The following is a 21,183-nucleotide window of genomic DNA, read 5'->3' as shown; positions in this document are numbered from 1 at the left end:
GATAACCCTGGTAACTCCTTATTGCCCTGATGCTGAGTTGTATCTTAATCCACTAGCTCTTTTGGTCAAGGCATCCAGAGATACCATTTTGGCCCATTCATTTCTGTTAGTGATGCACTTTGAGGTAACTGACAAGATCCTCTCAGACCCTGCAATAAAAACCTATTGCTCTGCCTTGAGCTAGGTCTGTAACCAAAGGGCATGAACATCTCTTCCTCAGTCGAGATGTTCGTGCTCATAGGAGCTTCAGCCTCTGGAGTGGAATGTGACTCCCATCCTCCACAGCCTAACTTTGGTGCCGTAGAGCCCTTCAGAGAGGCCCTGGATAAAGGTCTCCCTCCAAATGAGATGATTTTAGACCCATTGTGAGCCTTGAAAACTCAATGTTGCTTTGTAATACCACCAGGAAGGTCCTTCTTTCTGGGTTTGAAGCAATCAGGCTGACGTACAGATGATGGCTCACCAAATCGGGGTAATGGTCTGTCCATAGGGTTTTGGTGAAACTTTTCAACTTTACAGAAAATGAGATCAAGTCTAGCAGTGCAGAGTCCCTTGTTCATTATCATGGCCAGGAACACAGCATTCTGGCTGGAGAGTCAACTTGCCAGTGAGTTACTCAACCTAGCTTTACACTACATCTGTCTCTTTCAGAATAAATTTAATAGTTCAACCATCTTATGAATTAACCTTGTGGTATTTACCATATTTCTTAAATATAAATGCATCCTTACTGCAGCCCTGGGCTTTACAGGTGTTCCTGTTTACTACACATTAGCCCCATTATCCATGTCAAGTTTTTACCTGGGGTATCTACTAAATCAATACTTGAATAATTGCTTTCCAACTCATCACTGGTCATCTCCTGTCTAATTCCTTTCCTATCCAAGCTTTTGCTAATAATCCAGTGCTCACCACTTCACCTTTTCTTCCAAACATTCTAAATTTCAAATATAATTCTGAAATGTGCTTTCTATCAACTATAGAAAGAATCTGAAAATGTGTTCATTTCTTAGCCAACAAATCTTATATAACATTAATGTCCTGTTTTTAACTTAATGCTACCAACAGATAAAAATGTCATGCAAAAGATTCAATGTCTAAGTTATTACATTACCTATATACACTGCCCTTTTCCTGATATGAGTACTTGTGTATGAATTTTAGAATGGCTGTCAACTGCAAAATGGGAGGACAAAAAAGTTACAATTCATCAATTGCTAAAATGAAACTTGAAGGATATGTTTAAAAATCTAGAACAGCATCCAACAATCCAACATACACTAAAATGCATAAAACAAATGTCAACAGCCATTCTACTTTGAAGTCAGATTCTCTTCCAACCAGCATAAATCATATCTTTCCTAATGGCATAAAAACTCTTTTTATACTATAATTTAACTGTAATTTTGAATAGGGGCATAGAATAAAAATAATACAACTTTCACTTGTCATGACAAAAAACTACTAAAATTTTCACCTATAGCGCTAACAGCCATAGCATGTCTTGTACAAAGAAATATCTTGTTAATATACCACCATTCTCCTCCACTTGGTAAGTTTCCCAACAGCTTGCTCGAGTACGCAAGGACCAGTACTGTATATACAGAAATGATAGCATGCAGCATGTGACTACATGCTATTTAACATCCAGTTATTGAAATCCATCTTTTTATAATGGCTCTCTAGAATTTAAGTCTTTGGTTATATCTACATGAAAACAGTAATAACACTATGTCATTGCTCTGCCTCTGGTTTCGATGGGCAACATTAGAGCTGCAGTTATAGCTAATATGGCTACAATGCCATATGTTGCTGTTGCTAAATGAACTGATGTGCGTGTCATGACCTGTGCAATTAAGGGAGTCAACATAGCTCCAAAACGAGCCATTCCAGAGCATGTTCCCACACCAACAGCTCTTAGTGATGTTGGATAAACCTGAAAATAATCCATTTGTAATTTAAAATCATGTTATTAGTAACATCTGAATTATACACCACATTATCTACCAATATTAGTTCACACTTCTATTTCAGAAATCCTTAGTCTTTATTGTAACCCTGATCAATAACAAGCATACAAAATATTATACACGTGAAAACAACATGGACCACTAGGTTATTTCTAACTCTCTATATTCATATTTCATATCAATATCTTTTATAATTTTTCTAACTGCCAACAAAGACAAAGCATATATCTCTTAACTACAGAAATTATTTTAATATCACATAAAATAAAATACAAAGTAATTTCATCTTACCTCTGGAGTGTAGACATATGCAGCTTGGAACACGCCTGAAATGATTCCTCGAGCTACGAACAAAATGAAGGTCAACCAAGTACGGCTGTAGGTTTAAAAAATCTTATAGCATACAAAAAACAAGGGGTACTCTATTATTAGGTTAATAATGTTTCATACACCATACAAACAAAAATTACATTTTTATAATAAAATGAAGTTTTATATATACTTACCCAGTAATTACATTAGCTAGAGTTTCTCTTGCCTCAGCAGCTTAAATGAAAAAATTTGTGGGTTAGTGCTTCAGTTTAGTGCAGGTGACTGGTCTCGCCCACTAACAAGAGTATCTGGAACTACTCGGCAAACATTCATCATGAAGTTTATGCTTTATGTCCATGCGAGGGGAGGAGGGAGGGCTAAGTCTGTAATTACAGGGTAAGTATATATAAAACTTAATTTTATTTTATTATGAAAATGTCAATTTTATAAATGCAACTTACTCAGTAATTACATTAGCTGATTCCACATTGACAAGTGATCAGGAAGCATTGACATTTTCTGATCCTAACCATTAATTCATGTAATGATTTGAGATAATAGATAAGCTGCCAGCATTGGATACAGTGCTTGTAGTTCCTTGTTAGTTAAGAGAGCCTGCAGTGTAGAACTGCCTCTGGTTGTTGCTCAACTTGATCTGTAGCAGCGTGACAGTAAAGCCAGGAGCGCTTCTACTTAAGTGGGACACTTCGCAGTGAAGGAGTACTCTGATAGCTGACAAAGTATAAGATTAAGCTTTGCAACGAAGGTGTACACCGATGGCCGACAAAGCATACATAACTGTCCTTGTCCTGGGCGCAGTACCAATAAAAACAACCAGATATGACTGTCACTTGCACTGAAATACAGACCATGACCCATTCACTGACAGTGATGGGTGCTCCACGTAAATTGTAACCTCCGGCTCTCACAAGTCTCGGCACCTTACTACAAGGTGAATAGATAGTAGGAGAGAATCCTATGCTTCCTTCTACCATGCCATGGCAGTTACTAATAATGATCACAAGGTACTGCAAGAATCTAACACTGCTTAAACTTTCTTCGAAAGGCGAGTAGTGAAGATCGATTACACTTCCCGAAGGACAATTGTCAAATAGACGTCAGGGGCATACAGTGCCTGAAAGCTAAGGAGGTAGAAGCTGTTCTGACATCCTTAGCCTCCCTAAAAAGGAGCAAAATGCTTTCCTACTTCTCCGAGTGTCTTGGAGAAGGTTGATTATAGACTGGACGTCGGGGGCACACAGTGCCTAAAAGCTACAAGGGGAGGTTGTACTGGTGTGTCTAGCTTCCACTAATAGTAAGCCAATAGCTCTCCAGAAACTAAGAGTGGCATCAGAAAAAACAAGTCCATTCACAAGAGAGGACCATACGTTCTTAGATGGAGGATGCTAGAACATTAAAGGTCATGAAAAAAAAGTATCTATGCTCCCAATCCTGCTCAGGTCATACCGTAAAACTCCAACAGAAAACAAGCTTCCAACTCTTCTCCAGAGCCAAGGATGCAGGAGAGTTGGCGTTAGACCAGCAAAAGCTGGCGTCGGGTGTACTAAGCTGGTGCCAGGCTGTGGGTGGGGTCAGCAGAACTGGTTGTCATCTAACTAATTGGTTGGGAGCTGGTGTGCGCTCCTAGAAGCTCGGGGTAGAGCAGACACTCGGCTGTAGCTGGCGCCAGGTGAGGTGAAAGTCAGGTGAGGAAAAAAAACTCGGGCTATGGTATTGTCCGCTATTGTCTTGTTGTGTACCTGCCTCGCAAATTGTTGTAGACCTAAATGTATCACCTTCAACTCCATCAAGTTGATATGCATCTCTTTCTCCTCCAAAGACCACTTCCCCGAGACTTCCAGATTCCCCAGGAGTGCTCCCCAACCTACATCCAACGTTTTGGAAAAGAAGTCTAGGTCAGGGCTCACCGGAGCAAGCGACTTCCCTTCCGAAAGTCTTTCTGCGGACCTAAACCACCGCAGATCCTCCTTTATTTCTGAGGTTATCGGAAAGATATGGGTGTCCTGATGAACTTTCCAATCCCAGCAAGCTCTTAAATAAAACTGGAGAAGTCTCATGTGAAGTCTCCCTAGTCTTAAGAATTGCTCCAGAGAAGCCAACGTCCCCAAGAGACTCATCCACTGTGTGGCGGAGAAAGAACGAAGTGATAAGAAGAGGTCTACCTTCCTCAGACAGTCTTCCACTCTTCTGAGTGGGAGTCATTTGTAACTTCTTGAGGTTCATTGTTAGTCCTAATTCCTGGGTCAAGAGAAGAGTTTTTTGTAAGTCCTTCATGCATTGATTCTTCGTGGGTGACTGAATTAGCCAATCGTCCAGATATAGCGAGATTCTCACTCCTAATAATGTAGCCAACCCGCCAAAGGAACCAACACTCGAGAGAAGACTCGCAGGGCTGTCGAGAGACCGAAACAAAGAGCTTGAGTTTGACAGATTTGGTCCTTGAGAACGAAACATAGGCATTTCCTCAAATCCAGGTGAGCCGGAATACAGTAAACCCCTCGTATTTGTGGGGGGATGCGTACCACGCGCCCCCGCGAATAGCTAAAATCCGCGAATACTTGAAACCCCTCTGAAAACACTTAGAAATGCCTATATGCCTATTTTGATAGTGTAAACACACGAAAAACCCTCTAAAAATGCTTATACCTGAGTATTTTCATAGTTTTATCAAAAAAGTGCATTTAGTCATGAAAATATGAAAATACACTACAGTAACTAGTGAATATTTCTCAGTGTAACACTAGAGTAACTACTGAATATTTCTCAGTGTAAAATACTGCAAATGGGCGAATTTTTCACGAATAATGGGTAGATATGTTCCACAGAGAAATCCGTGAATACACGAGTCTGCGAATCATGAGAACGCGAATACGGGGGGTTAACTGTATGGAAATAAGCGTCCTGCATGTCCAGGGATATCTGCATTTTTCACTAATTCTATTGCCTTTTTGTTCAGAAGAGAGGACACTTCCTTCGACAAGGCCGAATACTTCTCCTAGCCGATGGAGTAAGCTGTCAATACGACAGCAGTGTCGTCAATGGCGGATTCTCCTTGAAGGGGATAGAATATCCCTCTCAAAACTTTGACTACCCACTGATCCGCTCCTCTTTTGCTCCAACTCTCCGAAAAGAGATGAAGCCTGACCCCCACAGGAGCATGAAGGGCTAAATCCTCACTTGCGAGAGGAAGATCTTGAGGAAACAAATGCTGTTTATCCAGAGGGGAAAACAGGAGGGCCAATTTCTGTGGGGTCGAAACGCCCTTCGCTGTAAATGAGACCCACAGTTCAAGCTGCTTCAGGATGCCCATGGCGTACAGGGCAGCTACTTCATGCGATCCATCTTTGATGGCTCTATCTGCGTAAGAGAGAAAATTCTCCAGGTCTGCGGCTTCAGCACACAAGGAAGGAGATTCTTGAAGCTTCTTGGCGACTGCTCCCAAACACCAGTTGAGAAAACTCAACACCTCGAAGGCCTTAAAAATACTCTTCAACAGGTGATCCATCTCCTGAGCTGAAAAGAATGTTTTCACCGATGCAAGAGCTGATCTCCATCCCAGGTCAATGAGCACAGAAAAGTCCCCCTGGGAGGAGGCAGGCGCTCCGAGGGAAGGAGCTTTTCCCGTTGCACATGACAAGTACCGCCTACATGAGAGATGAGAGGGAGGGGGGAACACTAAATCATGCCCTTCCTTGATCCCTCTTGTCAGAAAGCCATTCCTCTACTAGGCGAAGAGCTTTCTTTGAAGATTAAGAAAGTCTAGTCGAATCCACAGGCTGATAGCTCATCATGTAAGACGAGCTTGGAGAAGAAGGAGAGGATGGAGTAAAAAAATCCGGGAACTGCTGAAGAAGGCACTTAACCCATAAACGCCGAGCCTCTATTTACAAAAGTGTCTGCTGTATGCCGGCGGCGTTCGGGAGTTAGCGCCAAAGCGGAAAAAAAGTTTTTTCAAAAAATCACAGCACGCTTAGTTTTTAAGATTAAGAGTTCATTTTTGGCTCCTTTTTTTGTCATTGCCTGAAGTTTAGTATGAAACCATCAGAAATGAAAAAAAATATCATATATAAATATTGAAATATATGACAGTGCAAAAATAAATTTCATATATAATTCTATACAAATCGCGCTGTGAGCAAAACTGTTAAAGCTAATGAGTTATTTTTTTTCTTTGTATTGTACACTTAATTGTGATGATTTTGGTATATAACAAATTGTAAAACGATCAAAGCAACACAGAGAAAATATTATCACAAAATGATGCATGAATTCGTAACATGCGGACGTAAAAAAAAGTTTTTTTTTAAAATTCACCATAAATCGAAATATTGTGCTAGACTTCCAGTTTGTTGCAAAATGAAGGTAAATGATTGAATATTACTAGAATGTACGAGTTTTAGCTTACAATTGCGTTTTTCGACCATTTTGGTCGAGTCAAAGTTGACCGAAGGTTGAAATTTTGGCACTTATCGTGATTTATATGAAAATATTTCAAAACTGATAAAAGCTACAACCCTGGGTTGTTTTTAGTTGTATTTTACATGAAATTGCACACATTTTCATATATAAAACTTTATGTAACGGCTAATATAAAACGGTGCAAAAATTACGACAAAATGACTAAAGAATTTCTGAAATTTTCGGCCGAGTTACCACGCTGACATAAGGAAAAAGTTTTTTTCAAAAATTCACCATAAATCGAAATATTGTGCTAGAGACTTCCAATTTGTTGCAAAATGAAAGTAAATGATTGAATATTACTAGAATGTAAGAGTTTTAGCTTACAATTGCGTTTTTCGACCATTTCGGTCGAGTCAAAAGTTGACCGACGGTTGAAATTTTTTGTAGTTGACGTACAGTACGTCCACTCGTCACCCGACAGACAATTTTAGTCGACTTACGATACATAGTGTTGGCGTTTAAGGGTGAAGGAGTGCTGCATACGGCGTAGAAGACGTATCCTGCTCCTCTTCTTCCTTGACAGAAGAAATCGGAGATATCATCTAATCTGATCCAGGGGCAGTCTGCACTGCAGGTTTCTGTAAAAGATGAAGGATATTATCCAGTTTTTTGCAAAGGTTCGAGTGCTGGGTCTAAAGCAGAAGAAGGCTTATCCGAAGCTGCAGGGCACTTGGAAACTTGATGAGGTTCGAGCGGTATTGTGGCGGAATTTAAAAAAACACAAAAACAATACGCAACACAGATACACAGAACATATAACCACATACAATACTCACTCTGATCCTCGGTTGCTGGGAGATGGATGAACTTGTCCACGGTCGCCAACACAGTAGACGAAATTACACAAACAAAACCGAAAACAGACTTTCAACCCCAAAAAAACGAGCAAAAAGGAAGAGACACATGCACAGACAACAATGACATCCAACGGAAAACACACGACTCATGAAACATATAATAATCCACCATCAATGTCCGCCTTGCACAGAACTCAGCTCAAGACTCACTCAAAACCGAAAAAAAAACTCCCCCGACATTTGCACAGACAGACAGCACCGTAAACAAACTCGAACTAAAGACCCTCATCCCTCTTCCAACAACCGAAGCACTCACTAACGACAATTACACTCGCTCTCTCTCTCTCTCTCTCTCTCTCACAAAACGTTGGGAAATGCTAAATACAAACAAATTTATTCATCCCTCTATAATTCTCCCCCCTTTTAGCATTTCCCAACCAACACCTTTCACACTGCATTCAAATCGCCTTTACGTAACACCCATGGGTGCTCACTAGCAGGTCCTTTAGAAACGCGTTCATGGGCACATAATCATTCTCTCAGACTCGCTCTCTCTTCCAGCAACATTCAGATTTACATTTTCTCCTCCATTCTCTCTCAGATTCACGCTATCTTCTTCTTCACTATTACCACTCTCAATTTCATCCACAATCTCATCTATACCCTCTAACTCGTTCCCAAATACCTCCCCAATTCCTCCACTAACCCATCCCATTCGCTCATTGACCTTTCCAATTCTTGCAACGATTCATTCATGCTTTCAATCACTCGTCTATCACTGCTACGCTCTCTTACTCTTACACTTCCGCTCACCTCCAACCGTTCACTTACCCCTACATGTTCAGTCAACTCAGTTATATCAAACCCGCATATGCTATACGTTCTATTCATACCATCCCATTCATCCGTATTACACGCTTTATCACTCATTTTCACTTTGGCACTCACACCCCTATCACACAACTTACAATCATTCCGTTCACTTACGTTCTTCCCTTTCTTACGTTTCCTACCATACTCTATCAAAACAAACTGCTGATCCTCATGCAACAACCCCTCACGTACATGCATCACATGCACCGCTTGCATCCTGGAGGACCCACCCATTTGAACCCCCTTCACACTCAGTTTCCCGAATTCGCTGTCACAGTCATCCTCTTTCATCTACATACACTTGATACATGCCCTTCCATTCCACATTCAACACACTTCGCTCTCGGTTCTGAACACACTCTCGCATAGTGCCCATTCTTACCACAGTTGCCACATATTACATTCACTCGGGTACCCCTACAACCATTAGCAATATGACCCACCTGTCCGCACCTGTAGCATTTAACCCCCTATCTTTCGTACACTCCCTTACCAAATGTCCCGATTGCCCACACCCGAAACACGCTCCTAAAGCCCACTTACACTCATTCTTTGTATGTCCTTCCTTTCCACATCTAAAACACTTCGCTCGACTTCCACTCACCGACCTTCCCCTTTGTAAACTACTATCCCTAACCCGTCCAACTCGTTGTTCCCTTACAAACCCACCATTCATCCTCACTGGCACCTCCACATTACTTGCTCTTACACTCCTATCTATTACACTATCGGCCATTCTCATTGGGCCCCTCAACACTGCATCCCTAAAGCTTCCAAACTCTGGCACTCTCTCATCTACCCCAGCCCTTACACTTACACTTCTGCTCTCTTTTATAACCCTGTCAAGCTCATAATCTTCTACAATTTCTAAAATTTCTCCCCAAGTCAACCTTTCATTCGTCCATCTTTTCTTCTCCTTCCGCTTCGAGTTCACAAATTCTCTAACTCCATCTGGCACTGTCCCTAACAACTTCCGTACTAACTCCTTACACTCATCTATCCCATCATCCCCAAACTTCTTCCTTGCCAACGTCTCCAGCCTACAAGCATACAGTGACAAGGTTTCCCCAGCTTTCATTCTTGCCTCATCAAATTCATTCTTCCTCTTATACTTAACACTCGCTCTCATACGCCTCGCTTGCTCAACTAGTCTAGCTTTCACCTTGTCATACTCAACATCTCCCACACTCATAATAACCCTATACATATCAAGCAAAAACCCAGTCAAATATTCTCCTAATTCTCGTGCCCACACTCTCTTACTTTCCCCATACTTATCCTGACAAAACCTTTCATACTCCCTAAAGAAATCATGCACATCCCTACTTCCATACTCATTATACCTTTCACACCAGGATACCTCCCTCACATACATAGCCTTTCTCACTTCTTTCTCACTTTCACTCTCACTTTCGCTACTTTCACTCTGTCCTTTCATACCCTCTTCCGAATACAGAGTCCACTTCCGCACTTACATTCATCTTACTCATTACACTCTTCTTCCCCCTCTTTTTATCCACTTTTATCCATTCACCTCCATCCACCTCACTATCACTAGTATCTTCACCCTCTACCTTCTTTCCTGCCTTTCCCACTTCCTTGCCCTTCTTACCAGTTTCCTTTCCTTTTCCCTTCTTTCCTTTTTCTTCCCCTGACTTATCCTTACTTTCCCTCTGTTCCTTCCCTTGCTTTTCATTCCCCTTTCCCTTACCCTGCCTCTCATTCTCTCGTTTCTTACTTCCTATTTCCACATCACTTTCATCACTCACGCTTCCATTCACTTCTTCCTCCTTTTCTTTTTCTCTTGCCCTTCACGCATTCCAGAGGACCTGCCTCCAACAGCCCCTTCTCCAAAAACACCCTTGAACATACCTTTCATCATTTCTTCCACACTTTTCATCATTCCCTCCAACTTTTTATCCACCCTCTCTTCCATTCTCTCTTCTGACTCTTTCATTTCTTCTTTTGCACTTCTTAGCATTCCCCCCATCTCCTCCAACTGACTCCTCAATCTCTCATTCTCACCCCTCAACCACATATTCTCCTCTCTCAACCTCACCAGTTCCTCTTCCATCCTTCTCTTCAGTCACACTACCAGCCACCAATCTCAATTGCAGCTGCAATACCAGCTGCCCCACGTTGGGCGCCAAATATTATGTGGCGGAATTTAAAAAAACACAAAAACAATACGCAACACAGATACACAGAACATATAACCACATACAATACTCACTCTGATCCTCGGTTGCTGGGAGATGGATGAACTTGTCCACGGTCGCCAACACAGTAGACGAAATTACACAAACAAAACCGAAAACAAACTTTCAACCCCAAAAAAACGAGCAAAAAGGAAGAGACACATGCACAGACAACAATGACATCCAACGGAAAACACACGACTCATGAAACATACAATAATCCACCATCAATGTCCGCCTTGCACAGAACTCAGCTCAAGACTCACTCAAAACCGAAAAAAACTCCCTCGACATTTGCACAGACAGACAGCACCATAAACAAACTCGAACTAAAGACCCTCATCCCTCTTCCAACAACCGAAGCACTCACTAACGACAATTACACTCTCTCTCTCTCTCTCTCTCTCTCTCTCTCTCTCTCTCTCTCTCTCTCACAAAACGTTGGGAAATGCTAAATACAAACAAATTTATTCATCCCTCTATAGTATCGGAAGTTTGGCAGCTTCAGGGCGCTCCGATGAAAGAGAATGTCCAACCCTCTCAGGGCACCTGACTGTGTCAGGGCGCTGGGCCGCATCAGGGCGCTGGGCCGCATCAGGGCACTTGGCTGCATCAGGGCGCTGGGCCACATCAGGGCGCTTGCTGCAACAGGACGCTTGTCTGCTTCAAGGCGGTCAACATAACGTCCCACCGAAATAGGATGTTCCAAGGAAACAGGGCGCTTATGCGAAACCTGGAGCTGCTCGCCCAAGAGGTGTAGAGAGCTAGAACCTCACTCCTGGTGCTGAGGAGAGGAGAAAAAATGCTCCGGAGTGTCCCATTTGCTGCATGAAGGTTGCGGACTGAAGGAGGGCTCCCTCATTCTCTTGTAAGGGAGATGTGGGACTGATCCTTACCTGAGAAGCACCTCTGAGTGGGCAAGAATCCTCCGTGAAACGACAAAGATGGCTCCTACGAGGCAACGCCTCTTCAGGACTTGACAAAAGCCAATGCACTTCCGAGATGCCTTTCCAGTGGCTGTCTCTAGTCCCAACCTGGGATGCAACAGGTTGGACTGAGGAGACGACTGCCCATGGGCAGGCCCCACTGACCTCCCTTGGGCTACAAGTATGCCGTCTCCTCCTAGGTAAAGGGGAGTATGGCAGTGACCTGCGCCTAGGAGAATCAGCTGGACGAGCAGCCGCCCCCTCCACTACACATCCAGAAAGACGCCTTTCCAGGCTGTCTGTTGATACCTGGAACGGCAACAGGTTCAACTGAGGGGGCGAATACCTGTGTGTAACCCCCCGACCTCCCTTGGACTTTCAGTATGTCTCCTCCCGGTGTATGAGAACATGACAGGGACCTTTGTCTAGGAGAACTGAGGGATGAGTAGACATCTCCTCCACTGCACAATACTTCACTATCACAAGGTTAACATCTGTTAACCTAAAACATGAGTGGCAATGGCACGAGAAGAAGCGAGGGAGCCAGGCGTGGGAGCAAGTGGATAAAATGGACAGGAAGGTTAGCAGTGGGAGAAAGATGACTTAGATGGCACCAGGGTACCAGTAACGGGCGCTGAGCGCCTGAAAGCTGGTGCCGAACGTTCTGCAGTTGGCAGCCGTCGAGCCAGTAGCTCGAGCAGGTGCCGAGCGTTCTGCAGCTGGCGGCTACTGAGCCAGTAGCTTGAACATAATTCTCTTCCACTGTATTCCTGCCCCTACACTTTTCAGCTCTCTGCAAAGGAGTATAATAATATGTTCAATTAATTTTTTAAGAGCAAATGTATGAAGTACAGAAAGTACCATTATAAGGATATCTCAATTTCTTCAACATACATATCTCAATACTCATCAAACATTATTTGAGACTTGCTGGTGCATTTCATTCTAAAAAATTCGGTCCGGAGGAAATACAAAGTTATGTTTATTACACTACTCGGAAAAGGAAAGTTAACCTTTACGGACCAAGATGAAGTACGCAGAATACCATCATATCTACGTCTTAATTCCTGTCACACGTTTGAGATTTACAGTTATGCATTTCAAAAACGAAAATATTGGTTGGGCAGATAACGCAACGTTAATATTTTACGCTAAAGAAGAGGCAGCGAACGCAAAACTGTAAGTTTCTTTACAAAAGGAAATTCAGTTTGGTAGCAAACACATTACATGCTATTCAGAAAAGGAAAATAACTTTTAAAGACCAAGACGAAGTACACACAGTATCATCATACATACAAGTCTCATATTCTAATTAAGACTGAGACTTGCAGATAAGAAACATAATCATATTACTGGTTCGGCAACGAACACAATGTTTGCATTCACCGGTAAAGGCGAAATCATTGGTTAAACTACGCTGTCGGTAGTTAAACAATTGACTATGAGTTCGCTACTGTTGTGAAATATGACAAATTAAACAAAACAATCAAAAACTGTCCTGAATGCTGTAAGCTTGAAGGCTCCCAAAATCAGCGATAAAACATCACCAAAATCCGGTCTCTGACCGGCAAATTTAAGAAAAAAGCTGACAAAAAAAAATGTTCTGTGTTGACTCGAATGTTGGCAGAAACGTAATGACGGTTGTTTGCCGAGTAGTTCCTCGTTAGTGGGCAAGACCAGTCACCTGCACTAAACTGCGAATTTTTTAATTTAAGCTGCCGAGGCAAGAAAAACTCTAGCTAATGTAATTACTGGGTAAGTGGCATATATAAAAATAATGTGTTCATATAAAAGAGCCAACACTACTCTAAAATACTAAAACTTAATGCCATTCATTAAGTTTAAAAAGCTTAATAATTTTGACATTAGATTATTACATGGTAATCAGTAACATCTTAAAAAGTCACCATTTTCAGTTTCATAAAAATAAGTCCCCTTCCATTTTTTGTTTTGATAACTAGTTATTTTCTTATTTCTGTTAGCAAATACAAACGATTCTTGAAATCCCACCTACATTTAGCCTTAAATGCTCTTATTAACTGAAGCCTTATCACTGGACACAGTAAAGTTAAGAAGAAATGAAGTGTACAAGATTGCTGTACGTAGATAAACAGCATTGGAATGTCCAAACTATTCAAGTCCAGAATGGCTATCTAAAAATCTATTTATCATAAATAACCTATCCGTATCTTTTGGCGCATCAAATACAAAATCTTAAGTAAATGCTCATCACCAAAAAAAAAGGACAACCTACTTACTTGGAAGTACAGATGAATAGGAAAATAATTGAAACTACAAAGACAATGAACTCAAGGGCCATAGTCTTCTTCCTTCCAAGTCTTTCTATTACTAAGATGGTGAAGAAAATCCCTGAAAATGTAAGTCAATATGTAATGCCATATATTTTCATAAAAACATGTCAAATTAAAATAGTTTCATCTGCAATATGTAAAACTAAAAAGCCCAGTGGTCACAGGGATTAAGTCACCTGGAAAAGTATGGGCGTCTCAGCCATTAAAATGCACAATTCATGTAAGATGGCAAAAAAAAAAAAAAAAAAAAAAAAAAAAAAAAAAAAATAATTTGTCATCATTGCCATCATATATCATTACAGGTTAAAAACATGGCTGGTCTGATAACACAATCATTTTTCAGTTAATACACCCCAATATTCCCATTTTAAACATTTGCTTCTTATAATAAGTTGAATGTAGAGTTTTTTCATGTTTTTGTTTGTTTCATTCTGGCATGCTCCTGACTACTGCCTGCTTGACCCTGACCAAACTGGGAGTCATCCCTTCCCATCATCTTTGGAACTGTAGGTTAATGTCTCCTAATGTCAATGTCTCTACTACATCTCTTATTCAAAGGATGATAATGAAATGACAGCTGCCTAAGTGTACCCTTAAAAAATAGGGTGAAGGGATGTTATACAGAACCTTACCACTAAAGGAGCAAAGAGCACACAGCCAAATCTGTGTGGTAAGAGTGTGAGGTCCAGAGCTGTCACCAGGACCCTCAGGCCATCCTTGCTTCAAAACAAAAAACTACATAATGCACCGAGGCTCTCAGGAAACACAGAACTAGTGCTCCTGATTCAAGTGATCTTTCATCCATTTTTCAAAAGATACTTTATGTCCCTGTCAGAACTGTAATTATTAATGTATATTTAAGGCACTGCAAGCTTTCTAACCATTTGTATTTGAAACCTCTTCCTAATCTGTATACAGAATTGTTAACCATTCTTCAGGTGTGAGAAAACACATCTGACTGTATATAGATGTCCCTCTGTTTTCCTCTAATGTCAAATTCTACTTTTCCATTCTCAAGAGTTCTTGACCTGTCAGAAATTGTGTCAATAAATCGGAATACCTTGAACCTGCCTCTTACTTGTCACCTTGTTATGCTGGTGACCCTTAATATGACTGACGCCGCCAGCACCAGCCCGTCCAGCGACAATGCTGCAGCAGCAAGCATACACCTACTGTCCTTCACAACCCACAAACCAGAAGCCTGGTTCTTCAGAGCAGAGACCATCTTCAGGTCTAAGATCTCCTCTTCATCCCGCAAAGCCGACACCGTCCTCGAGTTCCTGCAAGACGACGTATACGAGCAGATCGCAGAATGGCTCCCACACCAAAAGACAACTGTCACCTACGAAACACTGAAGGCCCAACTAATGTCGTCCTTCAACTCATCACTGGCAGAAGCACTCTATGGCCAAGTGTTGACAATACCAGCAGACGTTTTTCAAGACACAGCAGAGGCCATGAAACTTCCATACGTCTGCAGAGCATTGGAAAACATCATGCCGGTGAAGACAACATGACGTGGCAAGAAAAGAATATGTCCCTAAAGACCTTGAAACAGCAACACATGTGTTCATAAAAACAGAGGCATACAAGCCCCCCGTCTCTCCACCCTACTCGGGACCACACCGCATACTACAGTGCAGAAAGAAAGCATATCAGCTGATGGTGAATGGGAAAATCACCTGGGTCTCCACCGACCAACAGATTAGAACCAGCCTATATCCCAGACTATGACCCACTCCCCTAGGCTTACTTTTGAAGGGGTGGGGGTGGGGGTTGAGTACTGTGAGGTCTAGGGCTGTTGCCAGGACCCTCAGGCCATCCTCGCTTCAAAACAAAAACCTACATGATGCACCGAGGCTCTCAGGAAACACAGATCCAGTGCTCTTGCTTCAAGTTATCTTTTATGCATTTTTCAGAAGATACTTTATGTCCTCGTCAGAACCGTAATTACTAATGTATGTACGGCACTGCAAGCTTTCTAACCATATGTATTTGAAACCTCTTCCCAATTTGTATATAGAATTGTTAACCATTCTTTAGGCATGAGAAAACACATCTGACTGTATATAGACGTCCCTCTGTTCTCCTCTGTCAAATTCTACTTTCTTGCTCACAAGTTCTTGACCTGTCAGATTTTGTATCAATAAAACAGAATACCTTGAACTTGCCGCTTACTCGCCGCCTCGTTATAAGGGTACCTATGTGCAATACCATATAAAGTATACAGTATGTAATACTGTATATTAAAGTTATAACTGATGCTCTGTACATGGATACTACTTACAGCGTTCCTTGCATATCATCCTGTGAGCTGTATTATTTTTTTCTGCACCATCCCTTCAATTCCCAGCAGTGTTAAGAGTCTGCCTTTTCCTATGCATCCAAAATCTAGAACCTTCTAACTCAGCAGACTGGTTAAACTATTTATTAGTAATATTAAGAATCACCAAGCAGTCCCATTTTCACCTCTCTTTAATGAAGAAATCCTTAAGGCAAGCAGCGTAAGATAATAACTGCCTTATGGCTAAGTAAGTTCACAGACTTCATGAACCATTTTCAAAAGCTTTTAAATGTCTCATTTTTTAACCAATCAACATTTTATGACTTTTATGCCCAAATGGAGGGAGGCAACAAAATATAGTTATAAAAAAATTAAAATGGTATATAATTTTACATAAAACACAACTTCACTATGTACATAAAAAAGCTAAAAGTAATAAACACTGGATTATTATATAATCTCTACCTGTTAATTGATGAATCATTCTCTACAAAAGAATAACTGTATTCACAGCAGCTATTTTAATGAAATGGGAACAACTGAGAAAAACTAAAAGGATTTGATGCACTTCCTTTCATTAAGTGAGCCAAATGTATAATGATGAACATATACAGTAAGTGAGATGGAGGAACTTTCCCCTGGTGAAAGAGGTTTTGCCAAGAATTTAAATCCACTTTTTCCACCTGTCAGTTTGAATTTTTCTAAGTACTAAATCTATTTTACTGTGAGGGATGAGGTGTGGTCACAACCGACAACTTGTGAAACCACATCTTTAATGCAATATAAAATAAAGAAAATTTCTGGCTTTTGTATAGATATTTGAGTTTCTCCAATTATGAAATATGCTAACAAGCAAAGTTAATATTTTTCATGTTATTGCTTTAAAAAAAATAAAGGTGGATTTCTTTGGTTTTTTAATCAGAGGGGAAAAAACATTCATCACATGACTCCTTTTAATAAATAAACAAGAGTTAAAACATTTAAAATCAAACCTGGGAGATTTAAATAAATATAAATCTGTATCGGAATATGATGGACTGACAATCTTGGACTGACCATGACAAAAAAAAAGCATCTATAGCTCTTAATGACACTGACCAGCTTATTAAATACCCTTCCTTAACCTTAGATAGGAGATGTGGCAATGCATATGTGATTGGAGAATGATTCAAGGCAGTACATTACAAAGTGTTTATATAAATCACATTTTGGTTTGTTTAAGAGTCATTTTATTCAATTTAGTCATTAAACAACTTAATTTTCTTATATTTTCCATTAATATGTGTGATCACACTCATAAATAGTGCTAATCAAGCATGAACCCTCATGCTTGATCAGCCAAAGTTTATCTCTTCTACCAATTTGGCATTATACGAGGTATGTTCAATAAGTAAAGAGAAAATGTCAGGCGAGACACTAAATATGATTTGATCAAAATACTACTTCGTGGTGAAGTACACATACATATATTCTATAAAATGACAAACTGGCAACTTTCTATATTTGTAGGTCTGAGTGCAGCGGTGAACATGGTGGAACCAATCTGATCCGGTTTGGTCTGGTTAAACAAATCATTTATAAATAACTTGCCGACCTGTGAACACTTGTCAAAATGCAGCGAAACATGGAGCAACGTTACGCCATCAAATTTTGTGTTAAACTTAAGAAAACCAAACAAGAAGCTTATGGAATGTTAAAGGAGGCCTACGGGGATGAATAGATGAGCCAAGAAAGTTTCTATTGGTGGTTTAACAGATTTTCTGACGGAAATGAACAGGTTGAGGATGAACCCAGATCTGGAGCACCGAAAAGTGCACTCAAGGAAGAAAACATAGAGGAAGTGCAAAGCTTAGTGATGCAAGACCGTTGAATATCTGTGAGGATGCTATTTGAAGCTGTTGGTATTAGTATTGGCACAGTAGAGACAGTTCTGACTGAAGAGGAGTGGAGGAGTGGTCAGTGGTGGTTCCACCAGGACAATGCCCCATGCCACAAATCAACGCTGGTGACCACCTGGATGACTGACAGGGGAACGAAAGTGGTACAACACCCACCCTACAGCCCCGACCTAGCCCCTTGCGACTTCTTCCTGTTCCCACGCATGAAAGACAGCCTCAGGGGAACCAGATTTCAGTCAACAGAGGAGCTGAAAGAGGCATCGGAAAGTTACCTGAAGGGACTACTGAAAAAGGACTTTGAGGAGGTCTTCCAGGATTGGGAGAGACGCATGCAGAAGTGTGTAGCTGCGAGAGGCAATTATTTTGAAGGAGACAAAGTTGTGTACGCTTATGAAAATAAATAGTGTCTCTCCTGACATTTTCTCATTACTTATCGAACATACCTCGTAGTATGAGTAACATAAAAGTTAGATCTATTGCATGGTCACATATGAAAGCACCAAACATTACCTTACCAGGAAATTCTGCAAGTGTTGTCCACAAAAGATCCAAATAATCTTCTGAATTTAATGGGCGGCAATCAGCAGAACAGGTATACACACCCTCTGTGCCAGATATGGAACACAAATTCCCTTTGGCCTCAAATAATTCTGTAGTCATGAGCACAATTCCATAGTAGCAGAATGCACAGGATGACCTGTTAAAACATGCAAATATATATATATTAAACCTAAGCTTACTAATAATTTAGTGAATCAGTGTTTTAGGGAAGCTACTTGACTCACTGTAACATCTATTGTCTACTGTATTAGGAAATATAAATTTTTTAAGTATTTTTTTTTTTCTAACTACAAACCTGAGATCCTTTACATAAGGAATTACTTTCAGCGAAGCTGGAACGGCCGTTAATCTTTTGAATGAGGTGGTTAGGCAGTTAACTACCGTCCGGTAGGCAGGAGCCCCACCTGCCCATATGTAAACATTCCAATTTGCCTTTTGGCCCAGGTATCAGATTGAGGGGTGGCATGAGGTGGGCATAAAACTGTAAAGGACCTCAGGTTTGTATAGTTAGGAAAAATACAAATTACTTTAAAAATCTGTCATTTGTTCCTGCACAATATACAAACCATCGGTCCTTTACATAAGGAAAACTTACTTATTGGAGGGAGGAATCTGAGTGGGTCTTTGAAATGACTGGAGTTCCCCACACCTGGGTTCTCTTCCTGGTCAATAGAGCAAGGAAGATAACAGTGCCTCTGACATGTTGAACGGAGTGTAAGAACTGCATGATCAACTCTCAGACTTTTGGGCCTTTCCAAATGAGTGAGTAGAACGTAACATAATTCGAAAAAGGGCTAGGATGACTCTATGAGTCGGTGACACTCGATGACACTAAAGCAAATACAAGTATTGGGTTTGTCTTATTCCCAGGAACCCCTTCCTCCCATAGCTAGAGGAAAGGGTGGGATTGCTTCTATAAGTCTAAAAATAGAGAAATAGAATGGAAGCTTGCTGTGACACTTACCTGTATCGGTAGCCAGTTCCAGCACGTGAGGGCTTTAATCCTACTCTCTCCCTGAAGAAAGAAAGTGAAGGATGGAGAGGAAGGAAGAGGAGTAGAGGCCTGTCACTCACACACACTCTCTAGGTTCCATAACTGCACACCTTACGCGAGATGATACCTGTCCTCTCAGAGGAGCCAGGTACGCTACACAACTTGTTGAGCAGCCACCACAAGTCCCAAGGAAAAGGTGTCCAAGGATTTGTGGGCAATGTCCTGAAGGTATAAGGACGTGAATGTGGTCTGCCGTGACCATACCAACGCCTTCAGTACTTGAGGAACCAACAGATCCTTCTGGAACATGAGGGATGGACCAATGCCCCTGACTTTCATGAGCCCTCAGGTGGAATGTACTGGCGTCACCTTTGCCAGCTGTAGAGTATGTTCTCCTGATTGTCTCATGAAGCCAGAAAGAGACCGTGTTCTTGGACACCTCTTTCTTGAACGAGCCAGTACTAACAAAGAGTCGTTGACACTCAGGCCAGAGATGTTGAGTCCTCTTAAGATAGTACTGCAGCACTCTAACAGGACATAGTAGCATTTCATCTGTATCATTACCAATAAAGTCCTCTAGGGAGGGGGTTGTGAAAGACTCAAACCTGGCGTCAGGGACCAACGATTTCTGAGTCTTTGCAACGAATTCCGGGACAAAGTCGAGTGTAACTGATCACCATCCCCGCAAGTGTTTAACGTCGAAGGAAAGTTCATGAAGTTCTCCTACTCTCTTCGCCAATCCCAGAGCAAACAGAAAGATGGTCTTGAGGGTCAGATCCCTGTCTGACGACTCTTGTATACCATGCATGAGTTGGGCTCCTTAGAACAAGAGTCACATCCCACTTGGGGTCCAAGTTCCCTGGGAGGGAAAGACCTTTCGAAGCTTCTCATTAACAGCAAAATCTCTAGTGAGGAGGAGATATCTATTTGCTTCAAGTGCAAGACTACGCTCAGGACAGTCCTGTAGCCTTTCATATCTGAGACAGAGAGAGGCTTCTCTTGGCAAAGAAAGACAGGGAAGTTTGCTACCTGCTGAATAGTGGCTTCAATCCGAGAGAGACCCCGTCCATGACACCAACCACAGAAGACGTCCCATTTTCCCTGGTATACCGCTGCAGAGGACTGTCTGAGGTATCCAGCCATCTCTGTTGCTGTACAGCGAGAACAGCCTCTCGCTCGCAAGAGATACTGGATAGTCTCCAGCCGTGAAGTCACACAGGGACTGCACTGCCTAATGGAACCATTCTACGTGCGGTTGACACAGACAGTTGTGCCAGGGGGGAATCTCTCCCGGTGCCTCGGAAACTAGAGCTAGCAGGTATGGATACCAAACTGCATGTAGCCACTTGGGAGCCACTAAGGTCATCCTGAGATTTGAGGTGGTCAACACCCTGTTGATCACCCTGCGAATCAGACAAAACGGCGGGAAGGTGTAAGCCTCGAGGTTGTCCCATGGGTGTTGAAACGCTCCTCCACAGTGGTCCATGGGCCTGGCATGATGGAGCAGAAGACTTGAAGCTTCCTGTTGTGCCGAGTGGCAAACAGGTCGATGGATGGAAGCCCCCACATCTTGAAC

General features: G+C 41.6%; 1 protein-coding gene across 2 annotated transcripts in view; it reads right to left on the bottom strand.

Moving 5' to 3' along the window:
- Positions 1–1,379: 1,379 nt before the first annotated feature.
- Positions 1,380–21,183, bottom strand: part of LOC136847094 (synaptic vesicle 2-related protein) — a 136,190-nt gene continuing 116,386 nt past the window's right edge. For both annotated transcript variants that reach the window (XM_067118397.1, XM_067118396.1), the window contains 4 exons: positions 18,568–18,749; positions 13,817–13,928; positions 2,262–2,346; positions 1,380–1,936 (listed from right to left, as the gene is read on the bottom strand). In XM_067118397.1, coding sequence (XP_066974498.1) covers positions 1,730–1,936; positions 2,262–2,346; positions 13,817–13,928; positions 18,568–18,749 — 586 coding nt within the window. In that variant the 3' untranslated portion in view covers positions 1,380–1,729. The remainder of the gene's footprint in view (positions 1,937–2,261; positions 2,347–13,816; positions 13,929–18,567; positions 18,750–21,183) is intronic.

This window comes from Macrobrachium rosenbergii, chromosome 16, assembly GCF_040412425.1.
Source record: "Macrobrachium rosenbergii isolate ZJJX-2024 chromosome 16, ASM4041242v1, whole genome shotgun sequence".
NCBI classification, from domain to species: Eukaryota; Metazoa; Arthropoda; class Malacostraca; order Decapoda; family Palaemonidae; genus Macrobrachium; species Macrobrachium rosenbergii.
The sequence above is the reverse complement of the archived record's forward strand: the minus strand, read 5'-3'. Positions and strand labels throughout refer to the sequence as shown.